The following is a 14,749-nucleotide window of genomic DNA, read 5'->3' on the forward strand; positions in this document are numbered from 1 at the left end:
GTAATCAAAACTGTGTAATATCTTTTATGCCTTCTCTGTTAAAGGATTTATTTTCATTAATGTGTTATTTCCCATTCAGGTTCTGCTTCAGCTGCAGACCTCTTTGAAAGCTTGCAAATAGGGAAAAGATTGGACAGCATGCATTTGTGTCTTGATACTAAGTCAAAATAGTTCATAAATATTTTTAAGGAATTTTATAACTGGGTTTAATTGTATTTGGCTTTGCACCACACTAAATATTTATCATTCACCTCTCTCATCGTGGATTGGCCAATATTTTGTTAGTGCCTCATGAAATACTAAATTGGCATTGATCCTCTGGGAACAGGAGCTACATGCTTTAATCAAACATGCACTTGCTTCTATAATTAGCTCTAAAATTTAATATTCGCTTAGTTGCAGTAAATACCTTTCTGTAGCTCTATAGATTTCTAGATGTATAAAGGGATTTTCTGAGTCTCATGGTAAACCAAAGCTTGGCTATCCAGAAGATACAAAATGTGAGTGAACTGGCCCCTACATAAAGAAATAAAAATAGAATGCTGTACTAGAAACAGGCAGAAGAGTTTTGTGTGAAGTCATGTCAAAATGCTATAATTTTAGGAACTAGAAATCCCATTCAGCTGAACTGAGCTCGTTTTGTCACTCATTTTAATGGAGCTAGGAATGCATCTCAAGGATGCAGAATGAGAAATGCTGCCAGAATCTTTTTCAACTTGCCAGACTGCCTTCTGTGCATAAGCCCTGACTCTGCTATGGTTGTGTGCCAAAGTAATTTATATGAGGAAAATCTGGACCTTCTAGGAAGCCTCTAGGAAAAAAGCTTTGAAAACCCTGGTTTACACAAATTCTGCCCCAAATCACAGTAGAGCAAAACAGACCTCTAAAATGACAAGATTGTGACAAAAACAGTAAATCACTGGGAAAGGTATAACTCAGTGCATATGCAGGGGATAAGACAAAGAAATAGGAATGCACAGGCTTTTTACAGACTTATGTAGTATAATGCTAATTAGAGGGTGTATATTATAACAGAAGTGGCATTCAACACAAATAACAGAGCTTTACTTTAAACAAGTGAACAATTTATGGCTGTTGTAGAAAGGTTAATGCCTTTAATGGAGAAAAGTCTTTTGAACATTGAGAAACAAAAACCAAACCAAACCCAAAACAGGAGAGCTGGTGCTGTGTCACAACTGAGCTTCAGAGGAGTGGAAGATGACTGCTGTTCTTGTGTCTTGTAAAACAAAAGTTTTACTCTGGACTGGGCTGTTTCGAGGCTGTTGCTGCTTGGAAAGAAGTACTACGTAGAGCACAATGGATGACGTGGTGCAAGTCATAGTTATTCATGACAAATTTTAAAGGGTTTAAGCTTGTTTCAAAGAGAAGAAACTTCAAGGCATGTTTGTATTTGTTGTAATTTGTCCCATTATAGATCTTCCTAAAGGTACATAACTCAGAGCTTGATTTGCATCTGAGTTTCCTCAAAAGGGAAAGGAACAGATGTGACATTTCAAATGTGTCCCAATTCTATACTACAGTAAATTATCTATCTCTGGAACTGCTACAAGGTTTTCAAGAGAATCACAGTGATTTGGAATATACAAAGAGGAACATGAGATTCCTGGCCCTAGAAATTTACCTTTCCATAATTATGCGTGAAATATTATTGATAACAAAATACCAGAGGCCAGAATGCAATAGTGAGTCTCAAGATGATGGTGATTTAAGAAAAAGATGTATATGTAATTGATTACTAAACGGATTTTTGAAGAATGCTTTAAGTAAAAATGTAAAGAAGATTTGTCAGGTAAAGATTCTTCCTAACATAAGAGTAGCAAGAACACCAGCCAAAACAAAAGTACGGAAAAGAAAGATCTGAAGATGTCTGTGGCACAGCCAACCTGTTTTATTGTTTGTTTAATAGCTAGCACAGTCAGGTCCTAGCTCAGTACTGGGGCTACTGCACACCCCATAAAAGACTAAGTAAAGCAAGAAACATTATGGTGAATATTAAAAAATTAAAGTAGAAACCTAAAGTAACATAATTAAATATGACTTGGAGTCAGGACTTTTTCTGTTTTGCCAGTTTCTTTTTTTTAGCAGTAATTGTAGTGCTAATTCTATGCCATACATCTTTTTATTGTTATTTTAAAAAAATCTGGAAACAGAAATTGTCAAAAATGGTTTTATTTTTATAAGGTGGGAATTTTTTACAATCAGACACCCTCAGTGGTTCAGGTGGTTGCTTTTCTCTTCATTTTTTCTCCTTTTCCATTCTTTCTTTTTTTTCCTCTGTAGCAAGAGGCAAAAGGGGGAGGAAGGGGGGATGGACAAACATGGACACAACACAAAAGTCCACTGGTTATTTTTTTTTCTGTGAAAAGAAAAATCACAAAAAAAATTTATTTTATATAAGAAGGTAGTCTTTCAGAGAAGCCTTTTATCTTGGTCCCATATCATGCTATAATTTTCACATCCTGCTGAAACTATAACATATTCAAAATAGAACACTAAAGAAACTAGTCATACAAATTAATAGGTTGTGGATTATCTGAAAGAAGATTCCCAGTGATGCTTCTGCTATAAACCCACACTGGAACTGCTTGTTGAGTTAGTAATAACAAAAGTTTTCCTTTTGTACTATAATCTATAGGCAAGTACCTGGTTTTAATCCTTTTTGACATGAGGGTGGGGTGCAGAACAATACAAGTGAAGTAGAAATCCTGAGCCACTGGCCTCACCTGACTAAGGTGGTTTGCACTAGCCTGCGAAGAGTTTATTCTGTATTTGCTCTTGCAACTGCTGAGCAGTACTTTCCTCTCCCAGTTCCTGTTCCTGTATTGTTCATATTAATATAGAAATATATCACAAGTTCTGTGCCTGGAGTTATACCAAGAGAACAGTGTATTTGATCTACGGTTCAAAAGTACCTGCTTGTCTCATTACCTGAGACCAGTCTCAGCATAATGATGTTGGCAATGTCTTTTTTCTACCTTTAATTAGTAGAGAAGAGAAATGGCAATACGCTTCCATGAAGCAGTCCTCCAAAGCAGGGCAAACTTTGCTTTAATGTAAAAGGAGTTTCACCTGGAAGCATTTAATAACTCTGTTTATGTGAAATCAGGGCTGAAGTTGCATAAAACATCCTTTATCTTTACCAGTTTTACCACTACTGGAAATGTAGCAAGAGTATCATATTTCACATTCTTTCAGCTGAAACAAGGAAGTGTGGATATCTGTAAAATATTCTAATTAAACCCTTTTAACCCTGTGAACATTTGTGTTTTCATTTGTGTACTTCAGCCTGTATTTTTTTCACTTGCACTGAAGTCTTCTGCAGCTGTGAGTTTCATCCTGTAAGTTTTGGTCTCCTGGCAAAACAGACATTGCTAGCTGCAGGAAACAGTGAGAAGAAACCTGATATTTATCCCCCATTTTACTTTCTGCAGGTATCTGGTTGCCTAGTGAAGGTCTTTTGTTTTAAAGATTAAATATTTATGTACACAGTGTGGGAGGCTGTCAGAAAATACCTAAAGTTAACTCTCAACTCTATGGGAACACTGGCCCTGAGAAACAGACTGGTTACAATGGATGAAGGTAATTTTTTGGACATAACGTTTGTTTAGAAAAAAAATATGTAATTGTTCATGTATGTTATATTACAGAACACAGTTGTTGAGCGTGGAAGAGTGGAGCCAAACCGCTATTATATTAAACAAGCTGCATAAAAAGTGTGACGAGGATAACAATCTATTTTTAAGATTCTTAATTGTAAACAAAAGTCAAGGAAAGAAACACACTAATATGAATGACATGCTAAAAGAGCTAAGTTGTTTACATGGCAGAAAGATCCACAAGTGAATGAGTATAGTTTTGAATACAGCTAATTATTTTTCAAAGCTCTCTTGCTGACCTAGGAAAACATATGTTCAAATGTTAGTGACTAGTTGGAAAGCTGCATACCAATATTTAGAAAAGCGTGATAAATGAAGGTCTTCTAAATAAAGCCACTCTAGGATTTACAAATATTTTGTGAATTTTTAGAAAAACAGGATTGAGTTTCCACAGCTCAACAAGTCATTATTATTTCAGCCACAGCAAGTGACCATGTGTGCTCATGTTTATGTACTTTGACTCCCTTTAGGGATGTCATTTCAAGAAATGCAATGTTAGAAAATAAACAAGAAAGATTGTACAAGGGAATGGTCAAAGGGCTGATCAAAATGGCTTCTGGTGAAAGACTGGAAAGTGGGTTTGGTGGTCTAATAATGTAAGAACCTTTAAATTCTTTCTCAGAAGACTGTGTTCAGAAGTCTTCAAAAGTCTTCAATTTGGTTATAGGACAAGAAGGAACGAACTTAAATTTAAGAGGAGAGAGTTTCCATTGAATTTCAAGCAAAAAACACTGTACCTAAAAGAGCATTTAACAAGATATTTGATAAGTGAAAAAAAAATGGGTTAAGTAGTTAGTGCTTTCTTTTCTATTATATATTTTATTTAGGAATATTTTTTGAAAGATTAGACCTTTTCTCAAGATCTCCTGTCCCTGGTGCTTATTTCTTCCCTGAAATCTTAACTCCTGAAAAAAAGAATTTACAAGGCAAATAATTTTACCAGAGCATTCTGCCTCAAAGAAGAGAAAATAAGGCCACAACAAAAGAATAAAATTGTATATTGCCTAACTTTGTGGGTTTCTTACTAAATTTTCTACAGAAATAAAATATATCCTAACAGTGACATCTTAAAATTGTCATTAAATTGCACCTGTACTTTTAAAATATTTTTTGTTGTACAGAATACCTCTTATGAGCTACTACTGTGAGTGTTCAAACTTCATTTTTTCTGATATACACCCTAAGGTGGCCATATCTGGGGGCTAGCAGGTAACCAAGGTTAAGCTTCAAAAATTAAAATATTCAGCGTTTACAGTCATTTTTAGTTTGAGACCTTTATTGCATATGCATTTAGGGGTTTAGATAAATGAAAGCAGAAGGCCAGATTCTGTGAGTGCTCTTCAAGGGTGTGTAATTAAAGAATAAATGAACAGTTATGCAAAGCCGATACTAAAAGAGGGGTGGTTTGCCTTGCCCCACCTTAGGGAGCAGGCAGCTGAAAAGCTGTGTGAGGGAAAGATGAGGAGGATTTGTGGCTTTTTCTATGCAACTTGCAGATCCTGCCCATAAATCATGAGGGAGCAGTCTGCTCTTACCTAATATTAATGAATATATTTGAACCCTTTCCACACATATTAGTAAAAGTGATTTTTTTCTCAGATGTCATACACTTCTCTAGCATTATGCTTAAAATTGAAATACATTAGTAAAGATTAAAATTAAAGGATCAGCCATGGCTGATTTAGAGATGAATAGCACTCAGTGTGGCACTGTGATCTACTTTTCTCAGGCAGTTGACTAATGAATAACCAAATGTTGGGAATACAATGAAATATCAAGTTGATATGAATGGATTAGCTATGTTTATAAATAAACATACAAATGCACAATATTTTCCAAGGACTGTTAAATTTGCATTCTCATCTTTGCTCCAGTATCTCTGCAGCTTATAGTAGGAAACGTGTGCCTTTACTTTGATTTTCAAGAGGAAAATAATGATAGCATCAACAAAACACAGCAAGACAAAGCCTTACTGTCTGTAGTAACAAGCTGTAATATTAACCGTTGACATCAAAGTTTTTTCCAAATTGACAACTTACTAGTTGATAACTTCTGTATATGCTCTTCTTCATGCCTGTGCACTATATTAGGATAATTAAGGATTTTTAAATTTAAAAGGAGAAGTCAACTTACTGACTGTGCAACCTCCTCTCAAACCAGAAGTTAATAACAAGTTAAATGACATCATTGATTGTCAACTCTGTTAGGCAATGCTATTGGGCAAGGCTATTTCTTAAGGCAGTGTAATCTGAGAATGTTAGAGAAAAAAATGTGGTTTGACCAGAATGAATACGCAGAAAAAGTTTGCATAATGTATTTTCATCTGGAAAAAATCTGAGCTGTAGCCTTTGACAATGTAAACTAACCTCTACTTGTAAAACACTGTCAGAGTTCATTGTTAAGCTAGATTCAGAGGATGAGATCGAGTTATAAAAGATATCCTTCTTAGAGGATGAACCTTCCTATTAACAATACAAAGGCTGAATTCATATAACAACAATCATTGCTATAAATGCAAGCTTAAATATAATAGAAAAAGCTGATATCCATGTGATGCAGTGCTCAATGAGAAGGAAGGATCAGACTACTTAAAGACCATCTGGCCTGTAGGTAAATAGGAAAGGCAGCTACTATTCCATTCGCAAATAAAAGAGGCCCCAAAATGCCCATTTCCAACCACTCAGCTACACTGAATATTACAACCACATTTTGTTACTTGACTGCTTGTATGAGTGATCAGCAGCAGCAATAAAAATTACAATTTCCACGTTTTTTGTAAGCAACAAAGACAAACAGTGTGGTCTTGACTGTCAGTGCCCATTTGTTCACAGCATTGGGAGAGCAGTTATTCTATATCCACATCAAGTTTTGTGCTATTTATTTTCCACATAATAAAGGTCAAAATACTCTGTACATCTGCCCAAGTCAAAGAAGCAGTCACCTTCTCTTTCACTATGTTTCTTCTATTGAAACATACTTCAAGGACACTCTCACCAGACTATAAAAGTCTTCTCACTGCCTTTCCTTGTCTTGCATCAGAGCACAGAGGTTAGGACAAGCTCCATTCAGCCCATTGATACTTTTATTAGAAAGTCTAGTGTATACACTTGCGTTATGAAGAGTATTGAATAGCAGAGTATGCATATCACTAGAACAGTCCTGTAACAAGGAGCAATCAAGAAGCTTACTTCCAGGCAGCCCTCTATACAAAGTTATTAAAAGAGCATTAGTTATATATATGTTATATATTAGTTATATATATGATATATATTTTTCTGTCTTTGCAGACAACAACTGCTACCTCCCTATAAATGAGGGCTTAAAATTAGAGGTATTACTCACAACACAGGAGTGGTGCCCAGACCAAGCACTACATTAAATTGCCCCAACAGCTTACAGATTACAAATTTCAATAAATTCCTGTTCTGGCAAGGTTTGAGAAATTGCTGTGAATGCTGAAAGTCACTCCACTGTTTTGCCATTTTGATGGAAATTGCAGTGTTCTATACCTTGACATACAATGAGTCGTGGAATAAGACACATAATGATTGTTAAATACTATTAATGAGAAACAGATGCAAAGATAGTCTTGCTTCTTCATCTTCTTTTTGAGCCATACCCCTGAAATGTCTATGTCTTGCATAGAGAAATTAGTCTGTGTTGGGTTTATCATGCTCATATAGTGAGATGCACGAATATTTAACTGTGTGTACTACTGATTTAAAAACTATACTTGCTGAGTCAAGGAAAGATGTCATACAAACCTGGCTGATTTCTCCATCCCTTAACAGCATCCTTTCTTTGTAGTCTGAAGCACATCTCAGTAGAATAATATGTTCCTTGTGTTCCAGCTGTTCCCAGCCCTGTAATATGCTTGCAAAACTTGCAATTTGAATGAATTGCGTATCTGATGATTTACTGAGACTCTCAGAGCCCCATTATCACAGCTGGTCTGGACTGGGTCTAAGTGTAACCAGAAGCCAAGGAAAACTAATTTGAGATCACAGGACTGTTTTGGCTGTTGCGCTGTATCTTACATGGCACTTCGCACACAACATTGGTATTGCAGTTAGCATTAAAGTACCAAGATTCATTAGAATTTGCTGTCCAGGGAAGCTCCAGAGGAAAAACCCTATAAATCTGTGAGATGACCCTTAATCCATAATATCCTAAGAATTTCTGTAGTGGTTTTTTTTTTTCATCTGAAAGGCATTAAATTAATTAATGCTGTAGGATGGCAATACTCTCTGTAAAACATCCCACACTGTGAACTGATTACCGAGACATTATATTAAAACTGGTCCAAAGGTATAAAAGCTTTATGTGCTTACAATACTCACTTTTTCTTGACCATATGCAGAACATGAACACACTCTGTCAGAATAAAATGACTGATTTTAATCTATCTCTATGGAGCTTTTCTTTACATAAGTTACTTTAAATACTAGAGGGTGTCTCTTTCTCCTTTTACTATAATGTATGATAAATAGGAGTGCCTGGTGATCTTTGTTTAATTCTTACATGCATTGCTTTCTGTATCATGCATAATAACAATGTATTTTTTTGGTTTGTTTTATTTTTTAAACAAAAATCTCCACTAAACACTGGAATAAGAACTACTTTTTCATAATATGTGATGTGGTGGGGTTTTTTTCTGTTCCTATTGGTTTTGGTGTTTGGGGTTTTTTTTGGGGGGGAGTGGGAAGTATTTTTACTTAGGCCAGTATTCCTATTCTGAAGAAAGTATTCCACTGTCATCACAATCCTGGTTCCGGAAGAAGAATAATTCTGTTTCTCCTACTGCTAAAAGACAAAACAAAACAGGTAATGTTAGCTTATTTTATTGGCAAATATTTGCACACACAAAATGGAGAGAAAACTATTGAAAAGGTGTAGAACACCACTCTAATGGAGGTGTGGGATTTTATCAATCATCCACCAAGCTTTTTAAGCAATAGGGTATAACTACTTGAAGATTTATAGATGAGAAAAAGATGTCAAACTGTGCCACTTGGCTGATGATCTGATTCACTCCTTGCAGCTGCTGAACTGTAGTGTCTGTTTGCTCTAGTTGCAGGTATAACACATGTGGAACTGGGAGCATCATCTTAAACTAGATTGGAAACTCTTGAAAGGCCACAAAAATGGGACTGTGGATTTGAGTTCTCTTGTCCCTTAAAATGGAGGTAGTGTGACTGAGCCAACAGCACATACCTGAATTTTGGAACATTATTGATACCAGTCTAGCTTTTTTTTAAAGCTAATCTATTCTATCCTAGTTTAAGTTCAGGGGGGCAAACAAATTCTCAACCATTCTCTTTTTATATTTTTATGTGGGTTGAGAGGACAAAAAGAGCATTTGAAAGAGTAGATTCTAAATGTGTAGTACCAATAGTTAGTTTCAGACATGACCTCAGAAAGACACTGACTGGAACACTGGCATTGTGATAGACCAAGTATCTTTGAAGTTGAAAGACTAATGGAGTAACTTGTCTTTCCATCCAGGGCTTTAGCATATACTACAATAGTCCCTGGCTGGCCCAATTATTTTCATATGCCAGCTAATCCTTTGTGTATTATGGTCAGACAATTGTGTGTTAGTAGTCACAGTGCTGCTTGAGTGGAAAATTATGACACTGTATGAAACAGTATCTGTTTCAGTGACTGAATGCTCAACTTGCTGCAACTAGCCAGCCTAGGTGGGTCCCTAGGTAGTTTTGGGACAGAACATGATGACTATACCTGCCACCTATGTGAACATCAATAATAACATCTCAGTAACCTTAAAACCATAAATAACACACCTGTTAAACACGTCTCCACCTTACCCCAAGGTTAGAGACCTAACAATTCAGTGACTCCAGCTGTAGAAAAGTGACTGATCTATAAGGTTCAGAATAGCTTGAAAAGGGAGGTGTCATACCTCTTTTAACTAACCATACCACCATTTCAAAAACTAGAACAGAAACATTTTCATGGAGCTTTGCAATTTTGTAACTCCATGAATCTAAACTTCATTACCTAGTAGTAAAGAAATAATCCATGCATTGCTTTTCTTTTTCTCTTCCAAAGATGAAAAGAGCAAGACAAAAGAGGGGTTTTTACATCTTGAACTGATACCACATTCAGTAGAAGTAACAAATACCACACCACACTCTTTGCTTTGTGGTTAGCAAATTTCATAACTCAAGAAATAACTACCCATAGACTTTGAAGGATTTACGAAGTCAGCTGTGTAAGAATCTTAGAGATGAGATGCCAGGAGGTGACTACATTAATTCAGTTCATGCTATGAGAACTGAAGTTACTCAGGATATTGACTGCTAAACTTTTAATTTTTTAGCAAATTCAAGTAACACCTCCCAATGATTCAGGATCAGGGACCAAAGATATTTTGCTACTGCTTTACTGTTGGGTTTTTTTCCTGTCATTTAGATACAATCACATTAGACTGTTGGAACAGTGATGTGTGTTATTCTGCTTACTTCTGATATCTGATCTAGAGTGAAATCAGGAAAAAAACTGTGCAATTAGAACTGACTCTTCTGACAAAATTTGCTAGAAATTTGTACAAGAAATATACTAGAAAATGTACAAAGAGAGTGTCAGTTTATCAAAATCAGCATCTTGCGTGGGGATACTGGCATGTTAAACACGTAAGAGAGTTCAGGGTGGACCTAGAACAGAAATTATCAGCACCAGAGAGATATCTGCTCCAAAATGTGCATTACTCAGAAATTTAAGGCAAGCATTTGTGTTCTCATTCCACTGGAGATTAGGAATTTGAATATCAGGCATTAGCACACTTGTAGGAAAGCTCAGCCCTAAGGCACCCCTTTCTGCAACGCTTATGCTAAAATTTCCCATGCTGTGCTGCTTACCCATGAGCTGATTTCCTTATTGCGATGCAGCACAGGTCTGTCTATGAAATCTTGTGAAGCTATAATGCAAGATGTGCATAGGCCTGAGGCAGGTTCTTATGACTGCTGCTCATAAGAATGTAATGTAATGTCATGTCAAGAATGTAATATGGGGCAGCCACACCACACAAAGTTTGAGTTGCCAGTGCTCTTTGTTTACTGCTTGCGATCAGCAAAAATACAAAAACTTCAACTACATGAGGAATGCCTGTGTGAATGTTGCCTCAAATTACAACAAGTTTTACCCCAAGGAAACCGCAGACCTCCCTAGCTTTATATACACTGTTCAACCCCTAGACTTCTATGCTTTTAAAACAAAGTTTGTTTCAGTGATGAAGTTAGCATGCAGCATTCCTGGGCATGAAGCTCCCATTTCACAAGGTCTGATCCTGTGAAATGTCTATTACTATTGAGATCCTGAGCATAACAGCATTTTGAGGGGATTGCTCTGATGTGCCTGTAATTACATCAGAACTGGTCATGTTGTCCTACCCCTTTTCCATTCAGTGAACTCACAGATGAACCTGGAGTTAAATGTAAAGACTGGACTACCATCCACCACTGTTTTTCTTAAACTCTGTAAATATATTACATAATTCAATAGGCAATGGAATGAGAACTTTTGTCATAGGCTAATTTTTCCTGACTAGAGAAGAAAAAATTTCCCAGAAAATAAAACTTAATACAAAGATATGCCCATAAGTTTTTAAGTTGGTGGTGATGGCAAGTTTCTCAAAAGCTAACGAGATTATTTTAATGTGGCCAAATAATATCATATTAATTATTGTAACTGGACTTCGTGACCAACTTATAATAAATACTTAGTTTTGACATTTATCGTACAGGAAAAAATAAATTTATGAAATAATTAATCTTAACAGATATCACTTTTCTGGAAAGAAGCTAGGTTCTTCACATTATTATCCTTGATCTTCAAATGAAAAATGTAGATGTTAAATATACAGGTTTTATGTGCATTTATGCATTATCCAGGTTGTACTTTTGATACAATGAAAAGACTACATTTTTTCTTTTGTGTTTCATTTGGACTGATTCTATTATCTTAGAATTCCTACAGGACACACAGTTTTGAGGTTTAAATTTGTATATTTTCTCTAATAGCTGAGTACTGCTGTATGGTTGCTCCTGGCAAAAAAAAATAATGCTGGGTGTTAGTCAATATGAAATTAAAAGTCTGTAGCAAAACTCTACTGTTTCCTGTAATTCTATATTAAAAATACCATTCCTTTTCTCTAAGAAGAGCAATTAGACACAACTTAATTGTCATAAATTGTCTTTTCCTTTTGGTAGAATATTCCTGTAACCACAATAGAAGCATTTATACCTTTCAATTAAGTTACTACTAGGGATGCAAAATGTGTAATATTTCATGACTGCAAAGAAAAACAAGTGCCAAACCAGTTGCCTTTGCTCTGAGATCCTCTGAAACTTTCTCTTTATGTAACAGAGAACACAGCACATCTGCTTTGTCTTTTGTCTCATCTTTTTTCAGGAGGTATTAGTTATGAGGAAAGAGGAAATTGAGACTGCAGTGCAATGACATTTTTTATGTTTTACTTTGTTTTGATCACTTAAAAATGCAAATTCTAATATGCAAATTCTTTTACAGAATAGCAAAAATGTGTCCTTAGAATGCACTATAATTATAATATTTTAATAATGATATAATAGAATAATTTTCTTCCATGCTAGCATACTTTGTTGTGTTAATTTTTTTAGGGGAAAAATTCTCTGGCAAAACAAAATATAAATGTTATGAGACTTTGGAGTTATATCTGCCAAAATAGATAGTCCTCTTCCATCTTGTCTGCCTGTTTTGAGCAGTATTATGAAGATAAGTCTCTTTCTGTCCATCTGTCAGAATTGCAACTGGCCGCTTCTATAAAAAGAAAATAACTCCCTGTCACAAAGCAACATCTGCTAATGCAAGGCATAAAATAGAAATCACTACAGCAAAAAGTAGCTAAATGGTGAAACATGCGGGATGTGATAAAGCTACAAGACAGACCTCAGAATTTATACTTGTTAGAGGAGTAAAATTTATTGAAGTTGGCATGAAGTAGCACAGAAGTAACATGATATGGAATCAGCAATTTCCAACTACAACCGCATCTGAAGTGCACTGTTAATTCTTAAACTTAAGTATCAGCAGGGAGTAGTCTAGATATAAATGAAGCATGCTATAAAACAGGAGACAAACTGCTCCTATTTTAAATTGTGATTTTTAATTTAAAATACATATATATATATATATATATATCTCCCTTTGTGCATCCCAGGCATCAGTTTTAAAGTATAAATTAAGATTTCATCTCAACCAAGAAGATATATTTCTCAGAACAGCCTGACCTCTAGGTCCCCTAACCACCCCAGTAGAGATGTAGCCACAGACAGTTGTTCACTTTCCTTCCTGTGATAGCGTGTTACGCATGATTATCTGCATCAAGGTTGTTTGATCACGTTTTCCATGCAGACTGCACAAGATGCATGTTTATGCTTCAGTGTGAGGATTATGAATGTAAGGACATTTCATGTTTCTCATCAAATGTTTATCAGTTGTATATACACAAGGGACAACACAGCAAACACGTGAGAGAATGAATGACAACAGTACTGTGTGCTACATTTCCATGGATGGAAGACAAATGAAGTTTCTATGTTGACAGAGGAACTAAAATTTTACATGAAAATTAAAACTTTTCTGTAAAACTCATACCCCTTTTAATTTCAAAAATAGTCTTGGACATGGAAACAGTCTACCAGGGAGTTAATCCTGAAAAGCAATAATTGATTAAGATCCATTTTTGGAAGTGAGCGTGACATGAAAATTAATCACAGAATCATAGAATGGTTTGGGTTGGAAGGGACCAGTGAATATCACCTAGTCCAACCCCCCCCTGCCATGAGGAATTCTTTTTAAAACTTTTTAATAGAAAACAGATCTATTCTGGTTGTACCCCAAGGAATCTGTTTGGAAAGTCTTTCCTTTTACACCTTAAATAATGCTAGGCAAAAGTAATTTGCTCATCCTCATCCCTGGACAGGTGATGGAACAGCTCATCCTGGAGGTCTTCTTGAAGCATGTGGAGGAAAAGAAGGTCATCAGGAATGGTCAACATGGTTTCACCAAGGGGAAATCACACCTGACCAACCTGATAGCCTTCTGTGCTGGAACGCCTGGCCGGGTGGATGAGGGGAGAGCAGTGGGTGTTGTGTGCCCTGCCCTCAGCAAGGCTCTTGCCCCTGTCTCCCACAGCCGCCCCAGGTGAGCGCAGGCCGGGTGGGCTGGGCGCGTGGGCAGGGAGGTGGGCTGAGACCTGGCTGATGGCAGAGCCCAGAGGGCTGTGACCAGCGGCGCAGCCCAGCTGGGGGCCCGCAGCCAGCGCTGTGCCCCGGGGCTCAGCACCGGGTCCCGTCCTGCTCAGCCCACCCCCCAGCGCCCTGGGTGAAGGGGCAGAGCGTGCCCGCAGCGAGTTTGCTGGTGGTACAGCGCTGGGAGGGCGGCTGATACCCCGGGGGCTGCGCTGCCGTTCGGCGGGGCCCGGGCAGGCTGGGCAGTGGGGCAGGGGGGGCGTCATGAAGCTCAGCAAAGGCAGGGGTAGGGTCCTGCGCCGGGGGGGAGCGACCCCACGCACCAGCACAGGCTGGGGCTGACCTGCTGGCAGGCAGCTCTGCGGGGAAGGGCCTGGGAGGCCTGGAGGACACCGAGTGGCCCGTGGGCCAGCAGTGTGCCCTGGTGGGCAAGAAGGCCGCTGCCAGCGTGGGCTGCATCAGGAGGAGCGTGGCCAGCGGGTGCGGGGGGTGTCCTGCCCCTCTGCTCTGCCCTGCTGAGGCCGCACCTGGAGTGCTGTGCCCAGCGCTGGGCTCCCCAGTTCAGGAGAGACAGGGAGCGACTGGAGAGGGGCCAGCGGGGGGCTGCCAAGGGGGTGAGGGGGCTGGAGCATCTCCCTCATGAGGGAAGGCCGAGAGAGCTGGGCTGGTGCAGCCTGGAGAAGGCTGAGAGGGGATCTCATCGTGCATACAGGTATCTTCAGGCCGAGTGTCAGGGGGACGGGGCCAGGCTCTTTTCCTGGTGCCCAGTAACTGGACAAGGGGAAATGGGCACAAACTGCAACACAAGAAGTTCTGTCT

The 14,749-nt window shown here is 38.0% G+C and overlaps 1 protein-coding gene across 1 annotated transcript in view; it reads left to right on the forward strand.

The window, feature by feature from the left end:
* The first annotated feature begins 3,241 nt into the window (after positions 1-3,241).
* LOC114014933 (uncharacterized) overlaps positions 3,242-14,749 on the forward strand; it is a 31,426-nt gene continuing 19,918 nt past the window's right edge. The window contains exons 1-2 of the mRNA XM_055699804.1: positions 3,242-3,359; positions 3,453-3,600. Of these exons, the coding sequence (XP_055555779.1) occupies positions 3,501-3,600 (100 nt within the window). The 5' untranslated portion in view covers positions 3,242-3,359; positions 3,453-3,500. The remainder of the gene's footprint in view (positions 3,360-3,452; positions 3,601-14,749) is intronic.

Source organism: Falco cherrug, chromosome Z (assembly GCF_023634085.1).
Source record: "Falco cherrug isolate bFalChe1 chromosome Z, bFalChe1.pri, whole genome shotgun sequence".
Taxonomy (NCBI): Eukaryota; Metazoa; Chordata; class Aves; order Falconiformes; family Falconidae; genus Falco; species Falco cherrug.